Raw genomic sequence first — 24,083 nt, 5'->3', positions numbered from 1 at the left:
TAGACCATAAGGAGATATCCACTTCTCAGTTTCCTTGTTATCTCTACACATTTGCTGTGCTATTGCTCAGTAGTGACCCTCACCTTTCATTTCCCATCCACCCATTATCCGTAGCCGCTTATCCTGTGCAGGGTCATGGGCAAGCTGGAACCTATCCCAGCTGACTATGGGCGATAGACGGGGTACACCCTGGACAAATCACCAGATCACCACAGGGCTGACACAGAGACAAAACCATTCACACCTATGGTCAATTTAGAGCCACCAATTAACCTAACCTGCATGTCTTTGGACTGTGGGGGGGAATCCGGAGCACCTGGAGGAAACCCACACAGACGCAGGGAGAACGTGCAAACTCCACACAGAAAGGCTCCCGTCGGCCACTTGGCTCGAACCCAGAACCTTCTTTCTGTGAGGCGACAGTACTAACCACTACACTGTGCCACCCTACCTTTCATTTTCCTCATGCTGGAAACCAAAGACAGGCCCCAGCTATGTGCTCAGTATCTCTGCATTGATTGGCTTTTGTGGAGCACATCCGTGAAGAGCACACCAGTGAAGAGCAAGCAGGATGTTTTACTGAAAATATTCCTCATCGAACAGCATCATCAGATCACTGGTTCCTGATAATATTGCAGGGATGAAGTTTCACCACTGACCCCAGCATTCGCAGGGATTAGGAATTTTTCATAAATGTCTCTCTGGCCTAAGAAGTTTGTTCTTGTTTGGATAAAGATACCATCATAAAAGGTAGACCCCAGAGTTCAGAATAAGGGCACTAGTTTTCATCCAATTCTGAGCTGAAGGTTGCCGAACCTTAAGACCCATTTTCTCTGATGATGTTCATCTCATGCATTTGTCTGGGTTTTCTCCCAACTCCCAAAACCATGCCAGTAGGTGGACTAGTGTGTGAATGCGTGTGCACGCTCATGGTACCCTTTACTGCAAGCTGGCCTAGTGGTTAGCGTGTCCACCTCTCGACCGGGAGATCGCGAGTTCTACTTGTGGTCAGGTCATTCCAAAGGCCATCATAAAAATGGTACCTACCACTGTCTGGCAAGGCACACTGCAATACAGATGCGAGTAGGGAAGTGAAACTCTCACTGTTACCAGAAGACTAGCCCCCCCCACTGTAACCCTAGCTGTATAGGTGAGAGGCTGAGGCGCTATGGAAATGGAGATCGGCGCCGCACCCATACACCTTAAAGAGTTCGTTAGTACTGGGACAGGAGACTGCCTGGGAAGACCAGATTCTGGTGTGAGCAGGACTTTGACTTGATGGTGCTCTTTGAGGTTGTATTCCAGCCTCACATGTAGTATTCTTGTGAAAGACTCCAGATACACAGCAGCCCAGACCAGAATAAAACAGACAAACACACTCTGTTACTAGCCATTACTCTGTATGGCAGGTTGTAAATAACATTTGACATAATATCTCGAATCCGGTCTAGTTAATCTGATTAGGCCATGTGGCTAATCTGGATGGAAGGGCTCCATAGTCTGGTTTAGTAACCCTTTGTATTTAGATTTCACAGAATACCCAGTCTTTCATGTGTAGTTTGTTATGAAATATTAGCATTTTGCTATCAGACCATTTTCATTTTAGGATCAGGTCATGCCAAGTATCAAAATATAACTAATAACATTTGGACTTTGAAGGATTTTAATTTGTTCAGACCAAATGTAATATAAAATTAGGTACTACCTGATAGCAGAGCTTCCATTCAAATGAAAACAAACATGCAACAGATGATGTACTTCAATGTGTTCTTTCAATTTTATCACGAGAAGATACATTTCTCCAAACTCACATGTATATTATTCTTTTTATTACTATAAACTACAGTGTGCTTTAGGGATTTATAGCAAAATGTTTTGAAAACAAAAGATACACGATTCATGAAAACACTGACTGGATTCAGGTCAACTTGTCAGATCCCGAAGGATTTCGCAGTGATTTCAAATCCAACATCACTATTTAGAATTAAATTCCTACAACTCATCATTTCTATTAATTCATTTTTTACACGTTTTCCTTCTCTTTCAGCTTGTCACTTTTCTTGTGAAAGATTTCTTCGCCTTTCTCTCGCTCTTTCACGTCTTCTTTCCTTTTCTTCCTCTGTCAAAACTCTCTTTCTCTTCCCGGTTTTGACTTCATCTTTCTCTCCTTGGTTAACTTGTTCCGACATCTTTTTAAAGTTTGTATTAACCCTTTGGTGACTGACCCCTTGAAAATGGTTCCTCCAGGAACGATGACGTTTCAGTTGTCAAGACAACGGAAAAACTAAAATACAAGAGCATTTTGTTTTGTGCACAAGAGCATTGTGACGTATCTTTCTGTTTTTGTATTTTAGTTTTTCCGTTGTCTTGACAACTGAAAAGTCATCGTTCCTGGAGGAACTATTTTCAAGGGGTCAGTCACCAAAGGGCTAAAGTTTGTAAAAATGATTATTTTGTTGTGCTCTTTGAGTTGTTCTCGGTGGAAAAACCCGATAAATATGAAGTCATCTGTTGACAAAAATAAGTTATGTAGGCACACTCGCGCTTCTAGTTCCCGCCAAAATCAAACAGCCAATCAGAATCGCGAGGGGCACGGATGGACAGACGCACACGGCTGGGATCCCTGTGTGTCCATGAAAAATCAACTCGATGGGTTACCATATTTTCTTAAGTATGGAGCTCCGCTGAAGGCCCGTGCGAAAGCTCCGCTATTAGTAAAAGGTGTTTAAAGAAGAGCTTTGTGTTGTTGGATGGTCACACACCTGTCATGTGTGTGTTATGATTTAATAATTATCCTTGTTTGACTTCCTCTTAGCTATGACATGGTCCATTATGGACATTCAAACCAACTACGACAAGCCAAGGCTATGGGGGATTATCTCATAGTGGGAGTGCATACTGATGGTAAGTGTTCTCACACACACACACACACACACACACACACACACACACACACACACACTATGGAACTTTCATAGCTGAAGATGAGAACAGACAAACAAGCACATACAAAGGCTAAAGCTGTAGGGAATTCAAGTAGGTGTGTATGTAGGCATTGGCCAGTTATGACAAGTATGACTTCCGGATCTAGTTTTGACTTGGACTGTGTTGGTTTTCAATAGAGGTCATTAACAAGGGAGTATTTTAATTCATCACACTGATTTTTTTTATTGCTCACATTTTCCTTTAATGGCATTATATCATGTCCTTGCCACACGTCATTTCTTATTCTGTCCTCCCTTACTACAGAAGAGATCTCGAAGCACAAAGGCCCACCCGTCTTCACACAGGCTGAGAGGTACAAGATGGTGCGCGCCATCAAATGGGTGGATGACATAGTGGAGGGTGCCCCCTATGTTACCACTCTGGAGACTCTGGACAAATACAACTGTGACTTCTGTGTACATGGAGGTACAGATTATATTATCTACAGTGGTGCTTGAAAGTTTGTGAACCCTTGAGAATTTTCTATTTTCTGCATAAATATGGCCTAAAACTTCATCAGATTTTCACACAAGTCCTAAAAGTAGATAAAGAGAACCCAGTTAAACAAATGAGACAAAAATATTACACTTGGTCATTTATTTATTGAGGAAAATGATCCAATATTACATATCTGTGAGTGGCAAAAGTATGTGAACCTTTGCTTTCAGTATCTGGTGTGACCCCCTTGTGCAACAATAACTGCAACTAAATGTTTCCGGTAACTGTTGATCAGTCCTGCACATCGGCTTGGAGGAATTTTAGCCCATTTCTCTCTACAGAACAGCTTCAACTCTGGGATGTTGGTGGGTTTCTTCACATGAACTTCTCGCTTCAGGTCCTTCCACAACATTTTGATTGGATTAAGGTCAGGACATTGACTTGGCCATTCCAAAACATTAACTTTATTCTTCTTTAACCATTCTTTGGTAGAACGACTTGTGTGCTTAGGGTCGTTGTCTTGCTGCATGACCCACCTTCTCTTGAGATTCAGTTCATGGACAGATGTCCTGACATTTTCCTTTAGAATTCGCTGGTACAATTCAGAATTCATTGCTCCATCAATGATGGCAAGCCGTCCTGGCCCAGATGCAGCAAAACAGGCCCAAACCATGATATTACCACCACCATGTTTCACAGATGGGATAAGGTTCTTATGCTGGAATGCAGTGTTTTCCTTTCTCCAAACATAACGCTTCTCATTTAAACCAAAAAGTTCTATTTTGGTCTCATCCATACACAAAACATTTTTCCAATAGCCTGGCTTGTCCACGTGATCTTTAGCAAACTGCAGATGAGCAGCAATGTTCTTTTTGGAGAGCAGTGGCTTTCTCCTTGCAACTCTGCCATGCACACTATTGTTGTTCAGTGTTCTCCTGATGGTGGACTCTTGAACATTAACATTAGCCAATGTGAGAGAGGCCTTCAGTTGCTTAGAAGTTACCCTGGGGTCCTTTGTGACCTCGCCGACTATTACACACCTTGCTCTTGGAGTGATCTTTGTTGGTTGACCACTCTTGGGGAGGGTAACAATGGTCTTGAATTTCCTCCATTTGTACACAATCTGTCTGACTGTGGATTGGTGGAGTCCAAACTCTTTAGAGATGGTTTTGTAACCTTTTCCAGCCTGATGAGCATCAACAATGCTTTTTCTGAGGTCCTCAGAAATCTCCTTTGTTCGTGCCATGATACACTTCCACAAACATGTGTTGTGAAGATCAGACTTTGATAGATCCCTGTTCTTTAAATAAAACAGGGTGCCCACTCACACCTGATTGTCATCCTATTGATTGAAAACACCTGACTCTAATTTCACCTTCAAATTAACTGCTAATCCTAGAGGTTCACATACTTTTGCCACTCACAGATATGTAATATCAGATCATTTTTCTCAATAAATAAGTGACCAAGTATAATATTTTTGTCTCATTTGTTTAACTGGGTTCTCTTTATCTACTTTTAGGACTTGTGTGAAAATCTGATGATGTTTTAGATCATATTTATGCAGAAATGTAGAAAATTCTAAAGGGTTCACAAACTTTCAAGCACCACCGTATATTCATGTTTGCAGCAGGCATTACAACGTGCACTGATTAACAATTACAATTTCTCCTTTCAAGTTGTAGATTAATATTTTTTGCAATGACTATGGAATTCGACATTCAGGCCATTAATAGCACTGAACACACTTTCAGAACGCATCTATAAAACATCATACCAAATTGCATTAGAGAAATCTATACCATATTAGGGGTGTAACCATGCAGCATCATAGCATCTGGTTATCAAACAATACATTCAACAGAATGCATATTAAAGTAGATTATTCATCATAAAAATACCATTTTTATTATGTCAGGTATAACAAACATTTAAACTTAATCAAACACAGTCTCTAAGAAAGAAAGAAAGCCTTCTCTTTATCACGAAACAGGAGAGACTATGGGGTAGTGCTGTAGTCAAGACCACCTAAACTGAAACCAAGTCAAGACTAGAGTGTATTGAGATCAAGACCAAGACTTTGAGGGGTTGAGACCAAGTCAAAACCAAGACCAGTGTGTGTGTGAAGGGGGGCAGGGAGAGGTTATAGCCGTTAACAGAAAGAACATTTTTAAATTAGCAAGGAGTCATATTATTGGTTGCTTTTGAAACAGGAAGTTTTACTGTCAGGGATGAGAATTTTCCGCGGATCTGCGGAATTCCGAGTTTTTCCCGCTGAAAATGTCATTTTTGTGAAACTTGTAAATCCGTTGAGAAAATTTCGGGGGGGGGTTGGCGCGAGGCGAGGCAAGGCTTGTGGCGGCACAAGTAGGCAGGACCAACCGACCGCTCGCCAGCATTTTCGGCAACGCTCATCGCAAAATTAGTTGCAGCTGTGATAACGGAAATCGTCATTACTTTCTTCAATATTTATGCTAACGACAACTCACGACGATTTCCGGCAACGTTTTGGCGCTAGTTTCATCTCACTTCTACAATTAACGGAGAAACAAGCTAGACGTACATGGTTTTGATCACTTATTAAGTTCTAGTTATTTTGGTTAGTTTTCAAAGTTACTTCGCCAATATGGCGAAAGTTTTGGACTGCAAAAATGAGGATTGTGCCAGGGAAATCGATAAATCGAACGGGATAAAGAACTGTTTCCGATGGGCATGGCTCGATAGTAGCGTTACTTTGCAGATAGGGACACAAACTGTGACGACGTGCCTGACGGAACATATCCGAAAAGTGGACGTGCCGGGAAAGGTTCTGTGTATTCTGTGCTCAGATATGATCAATTATGGAAACAGAGGAGCTAGAAACATCCAGGAGCACATCAAAACAAAAAAGCACAAAGGTACGTTTTACTTAAATTGTCAAAGATAGAGTCAGGAGGAATCTAATATATCGTTACGGTTACTTCCATTATCACTCACGATGATTTTTATATATGTGTGTATGTGTATGTATGTATGTGTGTAGGAAAGTTGGCAGACATTTCAGAGTTTTTTTTAAATGTCCCATTCTCATCCCTGTACTGTATTGAAAAATGTTTTGTATCGAGACACCACCATATTGTATTGTATCGTATCAAATTTGCATGTGTATGGCCCATTCTATAATTGCGGGTACATTTCAAGTGTTGGCTCTGTCGTCAACTCTTATCATTAAACTGGGCGATCTATTAACAGAACCGATGATAACAGAGTTGACATTTCCCACCATTGTGTCTTAACTCCACATGCTAACCTCACACTAGCTACCACATGGCATGTATAAAAACAAACCACTAGAGTGAGAGGTTCGCTCCAATAACAGATTTGACAAATCTACTGTTGGTGTATCCTCAACATTTTGTACAAATTCATGAGGGAAGAAACAACATACCTCACTGCCTTTCTGAAGTTTCCGACCAGAGGAAGTGACCCCTCTTGGTGCAGGTGTCATGCGTATTATTAAAGTCTTTGTGGATTTTATGCGGTTTTATAAGAGTTGACAAGAACATTGGGACGGGTAAAAAATGTTTTGTTTTTATTCCTGAAATTTCACATACGGTAATACTGAAAATAGGCTTTCTATGCAATTGATTTTATAATAGAATAAGCCCCAAAAACCAGATTGTTAGACTAATCACTTCGTGTCTATTCCAGTTGAATGTATGAATCAGTAATCGAAGACAGTCAATAATATGGGGGGAGGAGCACAAGTCATTTAGGTAATGTTTTATGGATAAATTGGGTCCAAAATGTACAATCAAGCATTGCTATTGGTGAAAATGTGTCATAATTTGCATTATTGTTCCATAACTGATTCAATAAAGACTTTTGTGGAAAACAACAAAAAGGTATATCTTTGAGACATGATGTGTACCCTGAATTCTAGAATGACCCGTATGTCATTTTACATACAGCATTATAGCCAGATTTTCATTAGCTTGAGTCAAATTTAATTTTGGTATGCATTTGTGACCGCGAGTTGGCCTAGTGGTTAGCGTGTTTGCCTCTCGACTGGGAGATCTACTCGCGGTTCTACTCGCGGTTGGGTCATACCAAAGACCATCATAAAAATGGTACCTACTGCCATCTAGCAAGGCACGCTGCAATACAGACGCGAGTAGGGAAGTCAAACTCTCGCAGTTACCAGAGGACTAGCCCCCCCACTGTAACCCTAGCTGTATAGGCGAGAGGCCGAGGGCTATGGAAATGGAGATCAGTGCAGCATCCATGCGCCTCAAAAGAGCTAGTTAGTACTGGGACAGGAGACTGCTTGGGAGGACCAGATTCTGGCATGGAAGGGACTTTGACTTTTGTGAGACAGTTCCATTCCAGTGTTGAGTCATGGTGCAATACAGGTTCAGAATGATTACAGTGCTGTGTTTGGCCCCAACTTAATGCAGAGCTTATTTGTCTTCTGGAATGCCAGATTATTAAGGTGACTGATATTGAAAATATAGAGAAGTTTGTTTCTTAGGATTTGTTGGCTATGGAATAATTTATTTTGTGGGCTAGGTTTTGATTTATAATTTGTTTTGGGAGAAACCTCTTGCACATATTTGTTCTTAACCGTTAATCGTCTTTTCAGATGACATCACTCTGACAGTGGATGGAAAGGACACATATGAAGAAGTGAAAAAATCTGGCAGATACAGGCAAGTGTCAAACTAGTCAAAGGTATAAAATATCCATGCGGTGATAAACATAGAATCCAATATTGCAATAGTTTTCCAGGATGCATGATCCATATTCATTCATTCATTCATTCATTCATCTTCAGTAACTGCTTTATCCTGGTCAGGGTTGCAGTGGACTCCGAGCCTGTCCTGGGAAAACCGGGAATGAAGCAGGAATACTCTTTTGAATACATATTTGTACACCCATTCACTCCTAAGCATTTCATAGTAGGACTTCTGACCAGATTATCCCATTTCAAGTGCTGAATTAAATGTCTTTTGCAGAGAGTGTAAGAGGACTCAAGGTGTGTCCACCACAGACCTGGTTGGACGCATGCTCCTGATGACTAAAGCTCACCACAGCAACATAGTTGGTCTCGCTTTCTTCTTCTTCACATCATTCCAGTCTGTAGCCTTTACTACTTTCCCTAAAGAAATGATTGACTGTCCCTGTTTTTTTTTTCTGCCATCCTTTCAGGGAAGTTCAGATTATCAGCAGCACACAGACAACTTTGGAAGGGTGAGTGTATGGCACGATTAGAAGGATGGGAACTCCTCCTCAGTATTTAATTCTGCCTAATTCTGTTGTCCAGTTTTAACGTAAACATCTCATCTCATCTCATTATCTCTAGCCACTTTATCCTGTTCTACAGGGTCGCAGGCAAGCTGGAGCCTATCCCAGCTGACTACGGGCGAAAGGCGGGGTACACCCTGGACAAGTCGCCAGGTCATCACAGGGCTGACACATAGACACAGACAACCATTCACACTCACATTCACGCCTACGGTCAATTTAGAGTCACCAGTTAACCTAACCTGCATGTCTTTGGACTGTGGGGGAAACCGGAGCACCCGGAGGAAACCCACGCGGACACGGGGAGAACATGCAAACTCTGCACAGAAAGGCCCTCGCCGGCCACGGGGCTCGAACCCGGACCTTCTTGCTGTGAGGCGACAGCGCTAACCACTACACCACCGTGCCGTCCTAACATAAACATCTCATCTCATTATCTCTAGCCGCTTTATCCTTCTACAGGGTCGCAGGCAAGCTGGAGCCTATCCCAGCTGACTATGGGCGAAAGGCGGGGTACACCCTGGACAAGTCGCCAGGTCATCACAGGGCTGACACATAGACACAGACAACCATTCACACTCAGATTCACGCCTACGGTCAATTTAGAGTCACCAGTTAACCTAACCTGCATGTCTTTGGACTGTGGGGGAAACCGGAGCACCCAGAGGAAACCCACGCGGACACGGGGAGAACATGCAAACTCTGCACAGAAAGTCCCTCGCCGGCCACGGGGCTCGAACCCGGACCTTCTTGCTGTGAGGCGACAGCGCTAACCACTACACCACCGTGCCGTCCTAACGTAAACATGTAATAGGTTTTTATGTTAAAATAGAAACAAGTATCACATGTGAAACAGTGGAGATCATGAGCTCTACTTGCAGTCGGGTCATACCAAAGACCATCATAAAAATGGTACCTACTGCCATCTGGCAAGGCACGCTGCAATACAGATGCGAGTTGGGAGTCAAACTCTCACAGTTACCAGAGGACTGGCCCCTCACTGTAACCCTAGCTATGTAATAGGCAAAAGACCGAAGGCTAGAGAAACGGAGATTGGCGCTGCCCGATGCACCTTAAGAGTCTGTTTAGTGCTAGGATAGGACGCTGCCTGGGTAGACCAGGTCCTGGTATGGAAAGGACTTTGATGAATAAGGGTGTGAATGTGTATGCATGATTCCCTGCAGTGGACTGGCTTCATATCCAGGGTGTATCCAAAGTGAATTAATACTTTTACAATGTTATGTGTAAGAAAACCAGAACACACATTCAAATGGGTTGTTTGTTGTAGGGGTTTGTGGCGATTCAGGGTGGGTGGGTGGAGCACAGAGGATGGCAGGACAGAGATCAGGTTCAAAATAGCGTTTATTGCTACACTTTTCAGCCTAACAATCTTTACTCAACTAGACACACACACACGACTGGTGTCTTGTTCGGGGATGAGCTCTCCTCTGCTCTCCCTCTTTAAATAGGGCGCGGTCACTGGGAAGACACACACAAACACAGGTTAATTGACATCAGGTGTAGTGATTCTGCCACTTACCTTCCCTGACTCCGCCCTCCTGTCACAGACCGGCGCTTGACCACACCCCCGCTGCCACAGGGTTCTTGATGAAAAATCACTGCGGAGTCATGAATAATTCAGTACTCCTTAAATGTACAGTGTCTTGCAAGAGTATTCATCCCCTTTGGTGTTTATCCCGTTTTGTCACATTACAAGCTGGAATTAAAATGGGTTTTTGGAGGGTTGGCACCATTTAATTTATATAACATGCCTACCACTTAAAAAGGTGTAAATTGTTTTTTTGTGACACAAACAAGATGAGAAAAAAACCCCCACAGAAATCTGGCGTGTGCAAAGGGATTCACCCCCCAAAGTCAATACTTTGTAGAGCCACCTTTTGCTGCAATTACAGCTGCAAGTCTTTTGCAGTATGTCTCTATTAGCTTGGCACATCTAGCCACTGGGATTTTTGCCCATTCCTCAAGGCAAAACTGCTCCAACTCCAAGTCAGATGGGTTGCATTGGTGGACAGCAATCAAGTGATGCCACAGATTCTCAACTGGATTGAGGTCTGGGCTTTGGCTAGGCCATTCCAAGACATTTAAATATGTTTCCCTTTAAACCATTCCAGTGTAGCTTTAGCAGTATGTTTAGGGTCATTGTCCTGCTGGAAAGTGAACCTTTGTCCCAGTCTCAAACCGGTTTTCCTCCAGAATTACCCTGTATTTAGTGCCATCCATCTTTCCTTCAGTCCTGACCAGCTTTCCTGTCCCTGCAGATGAAAAATATCCCCACAGCATGATGCTGCCACCACCATGCTTCACTGTAGGAATGGTGTTCTCAGGGTGGTGGGTTTGCACCACACATGGCGTTTCCCATGATGACCAAAAAGATCAAATTTTAGTCTCATTTGACCAGAGAATCATCTTCCATGTGTTTGGGGAGTCTGCCACATGCTGTTGGACAAACTCCAAACATGTTTTCTTAAGCAAAGGCTTTTTTCTGGCCACTCTTCCATAAAGCCCTGCTCTGTGGAGTGTACAGCTTAAAGTGGTCCTATGGACAAATACTCCCATCTCTGCTGTGGATCTTTGCAGCTCCTTCAGCATCATCTTTGTTGCATCTCTGATTAATGCCCTCCTTGCCCGGGTCTGTGAGTTTTGGTGGGTGGCCTTCTCTTGTCAGGTTTGTAGTGGTGCCATATTCTTTCCGTTTTGCTATAATGGATTTAATGGTGCTCTGTGGGATATTCAAAGTTTTGGATTTTTATAACCCGACCCTGATCTATACTTCTCCACAACTTTGCCTCAGACCTGTTTGGAGCGCTCCTTGGTTTTCATGTTGCTTGCTTAGTCGTGTTGCAGAGTCAGGGTCCTTCCAGAACAGGTGGATTTATACAGACGTCATGTGACAGATCATGTGACACTTTGATTGCACACAGGTGGACCGTAATCAACTAATTATGTGACTTAAGTGAATTGGTTGGTCCAGCTCTTATGTAGGGGTTTCATACGAAAGGGGGTGAATACCTATGCACACTCCAGATTTCTGTTTTTTCCATCTTAATTATTGTTTGCGTCACAATAAAACAAATTACACCTTTAAAGTGGTAGGCATGTTGTGTAAATCAAATGGTGCTAACCCTCCAAAACATACGTTTTAATTCCATCTTGTAATGCAGCAGAACAGGACAAACACCAAGGGGGATGAATACTTTTGCAAGACACTGTATATCGAGTGGTTTCTAATAACATACACTACACCGTGTGGTCAGCAGTTTGTGGACACCTGACTGTTACACCCATATTTGTTTGTTGAACATATTCCACATATTCCAGATTTAGTTCCTCCTTTTGCTGTTAAAATAACGCCACTCTTCTGGGAAGGCTTTCCACTAGATTTTGAAGTGTGGCTGTGGGGATTTGCTCATTCAGCCACAAGAGCATTAAATGAGGTCAAGCACTAACGTTGGGTAAAAATCTCCAAAATCTAGTTGAAAGCCTTCCCAGAAGAGTGGAGGCTCATTATAATAGCAAAGGGGGTGGAGTGGGGGATGGGCTAAATCTGGGAATAGGATGTTTCAAAAGCACTTATGGATGTGATGGTCAAGTGTCCGCAAACTTTTGTCCATAGTGTGCATTTCTGTAAGTGAGACCTTCAGAAGACCTTCCCCCAAATTTGCATGCTTTTACGCTAAGATCAGTTTTTGCTTTTGGAGTGATTGTGTGTTTGCAAAAATACTGTGGTTAGCAAATATTCCACATCACGTTTTGTGTTACTTGGTGTTGTACATGTGTTTAGACATCATAGGCCTTTTCTTCCTCTGTTGTACTTTTTGTCTTTCTACCCACGTATTCTCTCTTCCCCCTTATCCATCCATCTCTGCATTGTGCTTTCACCCAAGAGCACCAGCTTGGCATAAACACTGGACTTTATTGTGGGTCGCAGCTAGAAAAACTTGAAGGCCACAACAGTGATTCAGATCGAAGTGTTCCCAAACAGGACACTACTGAATTGCCTTAGCTGCATAAAATTGCCAATTCATTCATAACTCTATAAAGGGAGGGAAGAAAGTGACCGCAGTGCTGGGATATTTTCCTAGAGGATTTAGTCTTTATTAAAACTACCATCTCGAGAGGAGCTTCAGAGTATTTGGCAGTACATTTTCAGTGCTTCAAAATTCTAGAGAATTAGCCTGCTAGCAAGGGAGCAAGTGATAAAAACATGGACTTGGCTGCATTCACATTATCAGGCAAAAGTGACAAATCCGATTTTCTGGATTTATTGTGACACAGCTCTCTTTTCACGACCGTGCAGACACAAATCTCTTTGCTCCGGTTTCCCCCACGGTCCAAAGACATGCAGGTTAGCCTAATTGGTGGCTCTAAATAAATGACTTGCAACCACATGATCAAAAATGTGCTACGTCATGAGCGTCTGCCATGATGGGGGATATACAAAGCAACTAGGATGGCGGCCGCTGAAAGCGTGTCTGTAAACACTGAATTTTCTCAGTATTACCACGATTTGAACGGTCGAGCGAAGGTTCAATACAAAGAGAAGATAGATGTGTGTGGTTTTGACCCATATTATTGAAAAAAGTCTGACTTTTCTGAAGATAAGACACTTTCACCGACCATCGAGTACCCAGATATCACGTTCTATCTTGCTTGGCTACCGAAGAATCAAGTCTGACCTTGGATGAAACAGAGCCCATTTTCTGAGTGGGTGCCCAGTCTAGATTGTTTCTCATCTCATTATCTTTAGCCGCTTTATCCTGTTCTACAGGGTCGCAGGCAAGCTGGAGCCTATCCCAGCTGACTACAGGCGAAAGGCGGGGTACACCCTGGACAAGTCGCCAGGTCATCACAGGGCTGACACATAGACACAGACAACCATTCACACATCTTCACATTCACACCTACGGTCAATTTAGAGTCACCAGTTAACCTAACCTGCATGTCTTTGGACTGTGGGGGAAACCGGAGCACCCGGAGGAAACCCACGCGGACACGGGGAGAACATGCAAACTTCGCACAGAAAGGCCCTCACTGGCCACGGGGCTCGAACCCGGACCTTCCTGCTGTGAGGCGACAGCGCTAACCACTACACCACCGTGCCGCCCCTAGATTGTTTCTATCGTATAATTTTGCTGGCGCTCCTAGAAGCGAAATGGTAATATACTGTACGTGTTCAAATTAGAACAACGACCGAGTGAACCATGACAAGAGAACGCTCATTTTGTAGCAAAATTCTAGCAACACGAAATAAAATTCTTCCACAATATTATCAAGAAAGCTTTTGAATTGCATCTGAGATAAAATGATTACTGCAAGCACGAGCTGTTTTGGTTTTAATCTCTGTTAGATCAGCCCTGCCGATGTTCAGCGGTGCTAGTCTCCTCTCCGTACTAAGCCTCAGAGTTTCCTCGCCCTCTTTCCAAATCACGGACGGAATTCAAAAAAAAAAAAACCCGAACAAACAAAAAAAAAAACAATGATCAGAACGTGCCATGGTTACAAGTACTGTTGTGACCATGACCATATACACAGCACAAAGATATTGCATTGCTAAAAGAACGCTTAAAGCAATGGGAAAAAGAGAGTTGCACACTTTTGTACGGAATGTCGCTTGACCCTCGCATTTGTATATCCACCAACGTGGCCAATATCCGGGTTTCTGTTTTGCTTTGACGTCACTTGCAAGTCAAGGATTGACCGTAGGCATGAATGGGAGTGTGAATGGTTGTTTGTCTCCATGTGTCAGCCCTGCAGTGATCTGGCGACTTGTCCAGGGTGTACCCCACCTCTCGCCCATAGTCAGCTGGGATTGGCTCCAGCTTGCCTGCAACCCTGCACAGGATACGCGGTTACGGATAATGGATGGATATAATGGGCATTATCATCATGCAGTGTCATCAGCACAGTAAAAACAATTAACGACATTTGATTTTTGTGGAAATTGATTTATGTGAATTTGGTAATTGAGCAAACCAGCAAGCGACTTTATCACTGTATGCGCATGTGGGGCATTGTAGGGGACAGGTGCATTCAGAATAAAGACAGAGAGCCATTTGTGATCATTTATTCAGGTCCTACTGTGATATACAGTACCAGTCAAAAAGTTTGGACACCCCTACTCATTCATAGGTTTTTCTGTATTTTGACTATTTTCTACATTGTAGAACAATACTGAAAACATCAAAACTATGAAACGTGGTAAACAAAAGTTTCATATTTTAGATTCTTCAAATTGTCCAACATTCACCTTAATGATGCTTTGCACAGGGTGGCCGCGGGTCCTTAAAAAGTCTTAAATTTGATTTTCCTAAAATAAGGCCATTAAAAAGTCTTAAATTGTCTTAAATTTCAAACCCCGTGATCTTAAATTTTGAATCTTAAATTTATGGAGATTTTACCTCAGTCATATCTTTAAAATGTGGTACACTTTGGATGGGGAAAAAGTTTAATCGTTTTTGATGCTCACAATTATACCGTGCAGGCTCTGAATCCACCAGTTGCTAGACACACGTGTGCTTGACAACCACTCAGTGCCTGATCTGTTGATGGAGGGTAGTCCGAGCCACAATGGGTAAATGCAAATTTAATGATAACTGGCTGCAAGATGCAAAATACTCGTGGTGGCTGAAAGCTGTACCCAAAGATGCCAACGAGGCATACTGTGTAGCATGCTGTAAGACTTTTAAGTTGGGCACAATGGGGATAGGGCGGCACGGTGGTGTAGTGGTTAGCGCTGTCGCCTCACAGCAAGAAGGTCCTGGGTTCGAGCCCCGGGGCCGGCGAGGGCCTTTCTGTGTGGAGTTTGCATGTTCTCCCCGTGTCCGCGTGGGTTTCCTCCGGGTGCTCCGGTTTCCCCCACAGTCCAAAGACATGCAGGTTAGGTTAACTGGTGACTCTAAATTGACCGTAGGTGTGAATGTGAGTGTGAATAGTTGTCTGTGTCTATGTGTCAGCCCTGTGATGACCTGGCGACTCGTCCAGGGTGTACCCCGCCTTTCGCCCGTAGTCAGCTGGGATAGGCTCCAGCTTGCCTGCGACCCTGTAGAAGGATAAAGCGGCTAGAGATAATGAGATGAGACAATGGGGATAAGAGCGGTGGACTCTCATATGAAGAGCGCCAAGCACGTTGCTTTTGCTAAAGGCCGTGAGCATCAGCCTCAAATATCCGACTTCAGCGCTGCCACCACTAACGGTCGTGGAGAAGAGGATAGATCTGCAAGGTGTAAGAGAATATTGTGTGTGTGTGTGTGAGAGAGAGAGAATATATTCTATTGCGTGCATGTGAGAGAATAGTATTGTTTGTGTGTGGGTATCGTTCCAAGTGTTTTAAGAAGTGCAAGTGAGTGAGCCGAAGTTTCAGGTGTATGTGCATTCACATTGTTTAACTGTTTTCTGCATTGTTGTTTGACCAAAGATGGAATTTAACAATTCTGCTTACAGTGTGACTCCCCAAGCAGAGAAAATAATAATTTAAAAAAACTGTTGCATTGGATTCTGTGTGTGTGACTTCATTCACATTTTCACATTGGATTCAAACGCTGTGACTGCATTCTGATTGTCACATAGTTACAAGTTTATCGTATCCTTATATTGTGTTCTGAGTGTGTGAATGCCTGTCAAGGAAAAGAAATGAAGTACTTCTACTAGAATAGTGTTTTCTGGTGAATGTTTACAAGAACAATAAGTTACATTAAATGATATAGTTGGTTTTTTTTTTCAAAAGAGTACGTTTTTGCGTGACTTTAGATTTGGTCTTAATTTTTTTTGGAACATGGTATGAAAAGTCTTAAAGAGTCTTAAATTTAACTTGGACAAACCTGTAGCCGCCCTGGTCGAAAGTTAATTAGTGCAATTTCTTACTGCGTTTAAGATCAAACAGTAAATAAACATTACAGTAAACAGCCCTAATGCACAACTGTACTAATCCAGATTATGTCCAGAACCACTCGACTAAGTAAAGAGAAATGACTTCCATCATTACTTTAAGACATGAAGTGTCTTTTAATTAATAAAAATAAAGAAAAACCATTGAATGAGTAGAAAGTGTAAGATTTTTGAATGGTACTGTACTTTAATCTTCTTTACAAGAGGGCCTCAATGAAGGCAACAATGCATAGTTTATAAAACAGTAAAAAGTAAAGCAAAGACTCTACAGTTTGTAATCAACCTTAATTAATGTTAAACTTCCATGATATGCAGTATGTAGCATATGAGGACACTAAAGCTCCTGACTATTTTTCCTCATTTTGATCCTGCAGGGTCCAAAGGGTCACAGCCCCTGGACAGGGGTGTCTCAGTTTCTGCAGACGTCCCAAAAAATCATCCAGTTTGCCTCGGGGAAGGAGCCGCAGCTGGGGGACACCATTATATATGTGGCTGGAGCCTTTGACCTTTTCCGTATCCTCTCAAACTCGCAAGAAATCCATGCACAGTTGAATTGATATGACTTTTATTATCTTTTCCTTGTAAAACGTGGCTTCATTTGACTTGACTTTCTTCAGATATTGGCCATGTGGATTTTTTGGAGGCAGTATACAAGCTTTCAGACAAGCCATATGTTATTGTGGGGTTACATTTTGATCAGGTAAGGGTGATTTCAGAACATCTTTAATGCTTTCTTGTAGTAAAGTATTATTTAATTAATATTGGCTGGCTTTGAGTGGTCTATCATATGTTCCATTCAGCTAGCATGATACTGAACGAGTCGAAGAGGAGTAGCTGAATGGAATATATCTGATAGACCATGAAAAAAAGCCAGCCAATATTAATTATTATACATACACACTTCATATTAGCATTCTCGAAGGCCAACGCTAGCTTACCCGCAACTCGTTGCTGTTAGCGCAGCAGTCCAGTTAGCTTTTAGCTGGTGTAATGTTAGCACAGGCCAATGCTAGCGCAGTCAAGCCATTAATAATAATAATAATAATAATAATATTATTATTTTATTAATAATAATAATCGGCTTGACTGCGCTAGCATTGGCCTGTGCTAACATTACACCAGCTAAAAGCTAACTGGACTGCTGCGCTAACAGCAACGAGTTGCGGGTAAGCTAGCGTTGGCCTTCGAGAATGCCAATATGAAGTGTATCTCATCTCATTATCTCTAGCCGCTTTATCCTTCTACAGGGTCGCAGGCAAGCTGGAGCCTATCCCAGCTGACTACGGGCGAAAGGCGGGGTACACCCTGGACAAGTCGCCAGGTCATCACAGGGCTGACACATAGACACAGACAACCATTCACACTCACATTCACACCTACGGTCAATTTAGAGTCACCAGTTAACCTAACCTGCATGTCTTTGGACTGTGGGGGAAACCGGAGCACCCGGAGGAAACCCACGCGGACACGGGGAGAACATGCAAACTCCACACAGAAAGGCCCTCGCCGGCCACGGGGCTCAAACCCAGAACCTTCTTATTGTGAGGCGACAGCGCTAACCACTACACCACCGTGCCGCCCCATGAAGTGTATATGTATAATAATAAATCAACATCATCACTGTGTAATTTACTGAGCTACTTTTAAAATAAGCATCGACAACTACACACAACGGAGCGACCTGGCAGCCAACATTCTCTCAAAATCTTCCGCTTTTAAATGAAGCAAACTTCGCAGCCATGTTTGTTTACAAATAGTCACAGTCACTCGCTAGCACGCAAGTTTTACATCTCCGATGTGTCCCTTTTCCAGTTTTTCAATGTCCGTTGGTATGCTTTTCTCTTGTAAATACGCATGAAGAATATATAATGAAGTTTTGGCAGCCTTTCGGGTGTTCAGCGTGTCTTTAGTTTCAGTTTATTTATTTAGTGCTTAAACCTAGCACTGGATTAGCCTCGTCTCCTCTCTTTCCCAGCATGCACAGGGTCATTGGAGCTTCGCATGAGCTCCGACGTGTGACGTCGTGTTGTCTTGACAACGTGCAATATTATAACAGTATTACATGCTTATTCTCCATTGGGGAGAGTGGCATAATACATGGAGCATAAGCAATACTATAATATTGCATGCTATCAATAAACCCACTAGAATGGACTAGAATACATGTTTTTATTCCACGGAAAAAGTGGCCCGTATGTACAATGATTAAAGATTATACTACAGTGCTGCTGAATTCTCAAACCTAATGAGTCAGTAGGTTTTAATTAATTTTCTATTTTATGTTTTTGTCTAGCCCTGTGATGACCTGGCGACTTGTCCAGGGTGTACCCCGCCTTTCGCCCGTATTCAGCTGGGATAGGCTCCAGCTTGCCTGCGACCCTGTAGAAGGATAAAGCGGCTAGAGATAATGAGATGAGATGTTTTTGTCTATTGCCCATCTATTGACAGTAGTGACTGTAATTCAGATAACAGCTTTATTTAATGTGCTTGATCTAATATTTCTATAGGAACAGATCATTCACAGTACGACAAACACTGCACATTACCTAAGACTAATAATAAATGGATTAAAAAAGTCAAGAAAAATGTCTTACCAACAATATAATTCTGCTTTCTATAAGCAGTTGCAATAACATGAGAAACAGATATAAGAGAGATTCTATTGAAGCAACTGTTTATAACTACTATATTATTATAAGATGAACTAAATTGTTTTGTGGAAGTTCGCAGTATTAAATATAACTATAAATGGTTACAAGCAAAATGACATCATTCATTAAATTATAGATTGTAGGAAATTAATATCACCACATCATCCAGTCGCTGAAGATTTTCCTATAACATCACAATTCGTCACACTTCGTCACTCCCCTACATACACCGCTCTGCTCACTCACACAGCGCCCCTCCCCTACACACACCGCTCTGCTCACTCACACACCGCCCCTCCCCTACACACACCGCCCCTCCCCTACACACACCGCCCCTCCCCTACACACACCGCCCCTCCCCTACACACACCGCCCCTCTCCTACACACACCGCCCCTCCCCTACACACACCGCCCCTCCCCTACACACACCGCTCTGCTCACTCACACAGCGCCCCTCCCCTACACACACCGCTCTGCTCACTCACACACCGCCCCTCCCCTACACACACCGCCCCTCCCCTACACACACCGCCCCTCCCCTACACACACCGCCCCTCCCCTACACACACCGCCCCTCCCCTACACACACCGCCCCTCTCCTACACACACCGCCCCTCCCCTACACACACCGCCCCTCCCCTACACACACCGCCCTCCCCTACACACACCGCCCCTCTCCTACACACACCGCCCCTCCCCTACACACACCGCTTTGCTCAGTGCCCCTCTCCTACATACACCACTCTGCTCACTCACACAGCGCCCCTCCCCTACACACACCGCCCCTCCCCTACACAAACCGCTCTGCTCACTCACACAGCGCCCCTCCCCTACACACACCGCCCCTCCCCTACACACACCGCCCCTCCCCTACACACACCGCCCCTCCCCTACACACACTGCCCCTCCCCTACACACACCTCTCTGCTCACTCACACAGCGCCCCTCCCCTACACACACCGCCCCTCCCCGACACACACCGCTCTGCTCACTCACACAGCGCCCCTCCCCTACACACACCGCCCCTCCCCTACACACACCGCTCTGCTCACTCACACAGCGCCCCTCCCCTACACACACCGCCCCTCCCCTACACACACCGCCCCTCCCCTACACACACCGCTCTGCTCACTCACACACCGCCCCTCCCCTACACACACCGCCCCTCCCCTACACACACCGCTCTGCTCACTCACACAGCGCCCCTCCCCTACATACACCGCCCCTCCCCTACACACACCGCCCCTCCCCTACACACACCGCCCCTCCCCTACACACACTGCCCCTCCCCTACACACACCTCTCTGCTCACTCACACACCGCCCCTCCCCTACACACACCGCCCCTCCCCTACACACATTGCTTTGCTCAGTGCCCCTCTCCTACATACACCGCTCTGCTCACTCACACACCGCCCCTCTCCTACACACACCGCCCCTCCCCTACACACACCGCTTTGCTCAGTGCCCCTCTCCTACATACACCACTCTGCTCACTCACACAGCGCCCCTCCCCTACACACACCGCCCCTCCCCTACACAAACCGCTCTGCTCACTCACACAGCGCCCCTCCCCTACATACACCGCCCCTCCCCTACACACACCGCCCCTCCCCTACACACACTGCCCCTCCCCTACACACACCTCTCTGCTCACTCACACAGCGCCCCTCCCCTACACACACCGCCCCTCACCGACACACACCGCTCTGCTCACTCACACAGCGCCCCTCCCCGACACACACAGCTCTGCTCACTCACACAGCGCCCCCTCCTACACACACCGCTCTGCTCACTCACACACCGCCCCTCCCCTACACACACCGCCCCTCCCCTACACACACCGCTCTGCTCAGCGCCCCTCCCCTACATACACCACTCTGCTCACTCACACACCGCCCCTCCCCTACACACACCGCCTCTCCCCTACACACACCGCTCTGCTCAGCGCTCCTCCCCTACATACACCACTTTGCTCACTCACACACCGCCCCTCCCCTACACACACCGCTCCTCCCCTACACACACCGCTCTGCTCACTCACACAGCGCCCCTCCCCTACACACACCGCTCTGCTCAGCGCCCCTCCCCTACACACACCGCTCTGCTCAGTGCCCCTCCCCTACATACACCGCTCTGCTCAGTGCCCCTCCCCTACACACACCGCTCTGCTCAGCGCCCATCCCCTACATACACCACTTTGCTCACTCACACACCGCCCCTCCCCTACACACACCGCCCCTCCCCTACACACACCGCTCTGCTCACTCACACACTGCCCCTCCCCTACACACACTGCCCCTCCCCTACACACACCGCCCCTCCCCTACACACACCGCTCTGCTCACTCACACACCGCCCCTCCCCTACACACACCGCTCTGCTCACTCACACAGCGCCCCTCCCCTACACACACCGCCCCTCCCCTACACACACCGCTCTGCTCACTCACACAGCGCCCCTCCCCTACACACACCGCCCCTCCCCTACACACACCGCCCCTCCCCTACACACACCGCTCTGCTCACTCACACACCGCCCCTCCCCTACACACACCGCCCCTCCCCGACACACACCGCTCTGCTCACTCACACACCACCCCTCCCCTACACACACCGCCCCCCCTACACACACCGCTCTGCTCACTCACACACCGCCCCTCCCCTACACACACCGCTCTGCTCACTCACACACCGCCCCTCCCCTACACACACCGCCCCTCCCCGACACACACCGCCCCTCCCCGACACACACCGCTCTCCTCACTCACACCCCGCCCCTCCCCGACACACACCGCCCCTCCCCGACACACACCGCTCTGCTCACTCACACACCACCCCTCCCCTACACACACCGCCCCCCCTACACACACCGCTCTGCTCACTCACACAGCGCCCCTCCCCTACACACACCGCCCCTCCCCTACACACACCGCTCTGCTCACTCACACACCGCCCCTCCCCTACACACACCGCTCTGCTCACTCACACAGCGCCCCCTCCCCTACACACACCGCCCCTCCCCTACACACACCGCCCCTCCCCTACACACACCGCCCCTCCCCGACACACACCGCCCCTCCCCTACACACACCGCCCCTCCCCTACACACACCGCCCCTCCCCTACACACACTGCCCCTCCCCTACACACACCTCTCTGCTCACTCACACAGCGCCCCTCCCCTACACACACCGCCCCTCACCGACACACACCGCTCTGCTCACTCACACAGCGCCCCTCCCCGACACACACAGCTCTGCTCACTCATACAGCGCCCCCTCCTACACACACCGCTCTGCTCACTCACACACCGCCCCTCCCCTACACACACCGCCCCTCCCCTACACACACCGCTCTGCTCAGCGCCCCTCCCCTACATACACCACTCTGCTCACTCACACACCGCCCCTCCCCTACACACACCGCCTCTCCCCTACACACACCGCTCTGCTCAGCGCTCCTCCCCTACATACACCACTTTGCTCACTCACACACCGCCCCTCCCCTACACACACCGCTCCTCCCCTACACACACCGCTCTGCTCACTCACACACTGCCCCTCCCCTACACACACCGCTCTGCTCACTCACACAGCGCCCCTCCCCTACACACACCGCTCTGCTCAGCGCCCCTCCCCTACACACACCGCTCTGCTCAGTGCCCCTCCCCTACATACACCGCTCTGCTCAGTGCCCCTCCCCTACACACACCGCTCTGCTCAGCGCCCCTCCTCTACACACACCGCTCTGCTCAGCGCCCATCCCCTACATACACCACTTTGCTCACTCACACACCGCCCCTCCCCTACACACACCGCCCCTCCCCTACACACACCGCTCTGCTCACTCACACACTGCCCCTCCCCTACACACACTGCCCCTCCCCTACACACACCGCCCCTCCCCTACACACACCGCTCTGCTCACTCACACAGCGCCCCTCCCCTACACACACCGCTCTGCTCACTCACACAGCGCCCCTCCCCTACACACACCGCCCCTCCCCTACACACACCGCCCCTCCCCTACACACACCGCTCTGCTCACTCACACACCGCCCCTCCCCTACACACACCGCCCCTCCCCGACACACACCGCTCTGCTCACTCACACACCGCCCCTCCCCGACACACACCGCCCCTCCCCGACACACACCGCTCTGCTCACTCACACACCACCCCTCCCCTACACACACCGCCCCCCCTACACACACCGCTCTGCTCACTCACACACCGCCCCTCCCCTACACACACCGCTCTGCTCACTCACACACCGCCCCTCCCCTACACACACCGCCCCTCCCCTACACACACCGCCCCTCCCCGACACACACCGCCCCTCCCCTACACACACCGCTCAGCTCACTCACACACCGCCCCTCCCCGACACACACCGCCCCTCCCCGACACACACCGCTCTGCTCACTCACACACCACCCCTCCCCTACACACACCGCCCCCCCTACACACACCGCTCTGCTCACTCACACAGCGCCCCTCCCCTACACACACCGCCCCTCCCCTACACACACCGCTCTGCTCACTCACACACCGCCCCTCCCCTACACACACCGCTCTGCTCACTCACACAGCGCCCCCTCCCCTACACACACCGCCCCTCCCCTACACACACCGCCCCTCCCCTACACACACCGCCCCTCCCCGACACACACCGCCCCTCCCCTACACACACATCCCCTCCCCGACACACACCGCCCCTCCCCGACACACACCGCTCTGCTCACTCACACACCGCCCCTCCCCGACACACACCGCCCCTCCCCGACACACACCGCTCTGCTCACTCACACACCACCCCTC

The 24,083-nt window shown here is 46.9% G+C and overlaps 1 protein-coding gene across 1 annotated transcript in view; it reads left to right on the top strand.

The window, feature by feature from the left end:
- Positions 1-24,083, top strand: part of LOC132869195 (ethanolamine-phosphate cytidylyltransferase-like) — a 75,211-nt gene that overhangs the window by 20,014 nt on the left and 31,114 nt on the right. The window contains exons 2-8 of the mRNA XM_060902527.1: positions 2,816-2,904; positions 3,250-3,411; positions 8,045-8,111; positions 8,418-8,502; positions 8,611-8,652; positions 16,986-17,124; positions 17,229-17,311. Of these exons, the coding sequence (XP_060758510.1) occupies positions 2,816-2,904; positions 3,250-3,411; positions 8,045-8,111; positions 8,418-8,502; positions 8,611-8,652; positions 16,986-17,124; positions 17,229-17,311 (667 nt within the window). The remainder of the gene's footprint in view (positions 1-2,815; positions 2,905-3,249; positions 3,412-8,044; positions 8,112-8,417; positions 8,503-8,610; positions 8,653-16,985; positions 17,125-17,228; positions 17,312-24,083) is intronic.

The sequence above is a fragment of the Neoarius graeffei genome, chromosome 20 (genome assembly GCF_027579695.1).
Source record: "Neoarius graeffei isolate fNeoGra1 chromosome 20, fNeoGra1.pri, whole genome shotgun sequence".
NCBI classification, from domain to species: Eukaryota; Metazoa; Chordata; class Actinopteri; order Siluriformes; family Ariidae; genus Neoarius; species Neoarius graeffei.
The sequence above is the reverse complement of the archived record's forward strand: the minus strand, read 5'-3'. Positions and strand labels throughout refer to the sequence as shown.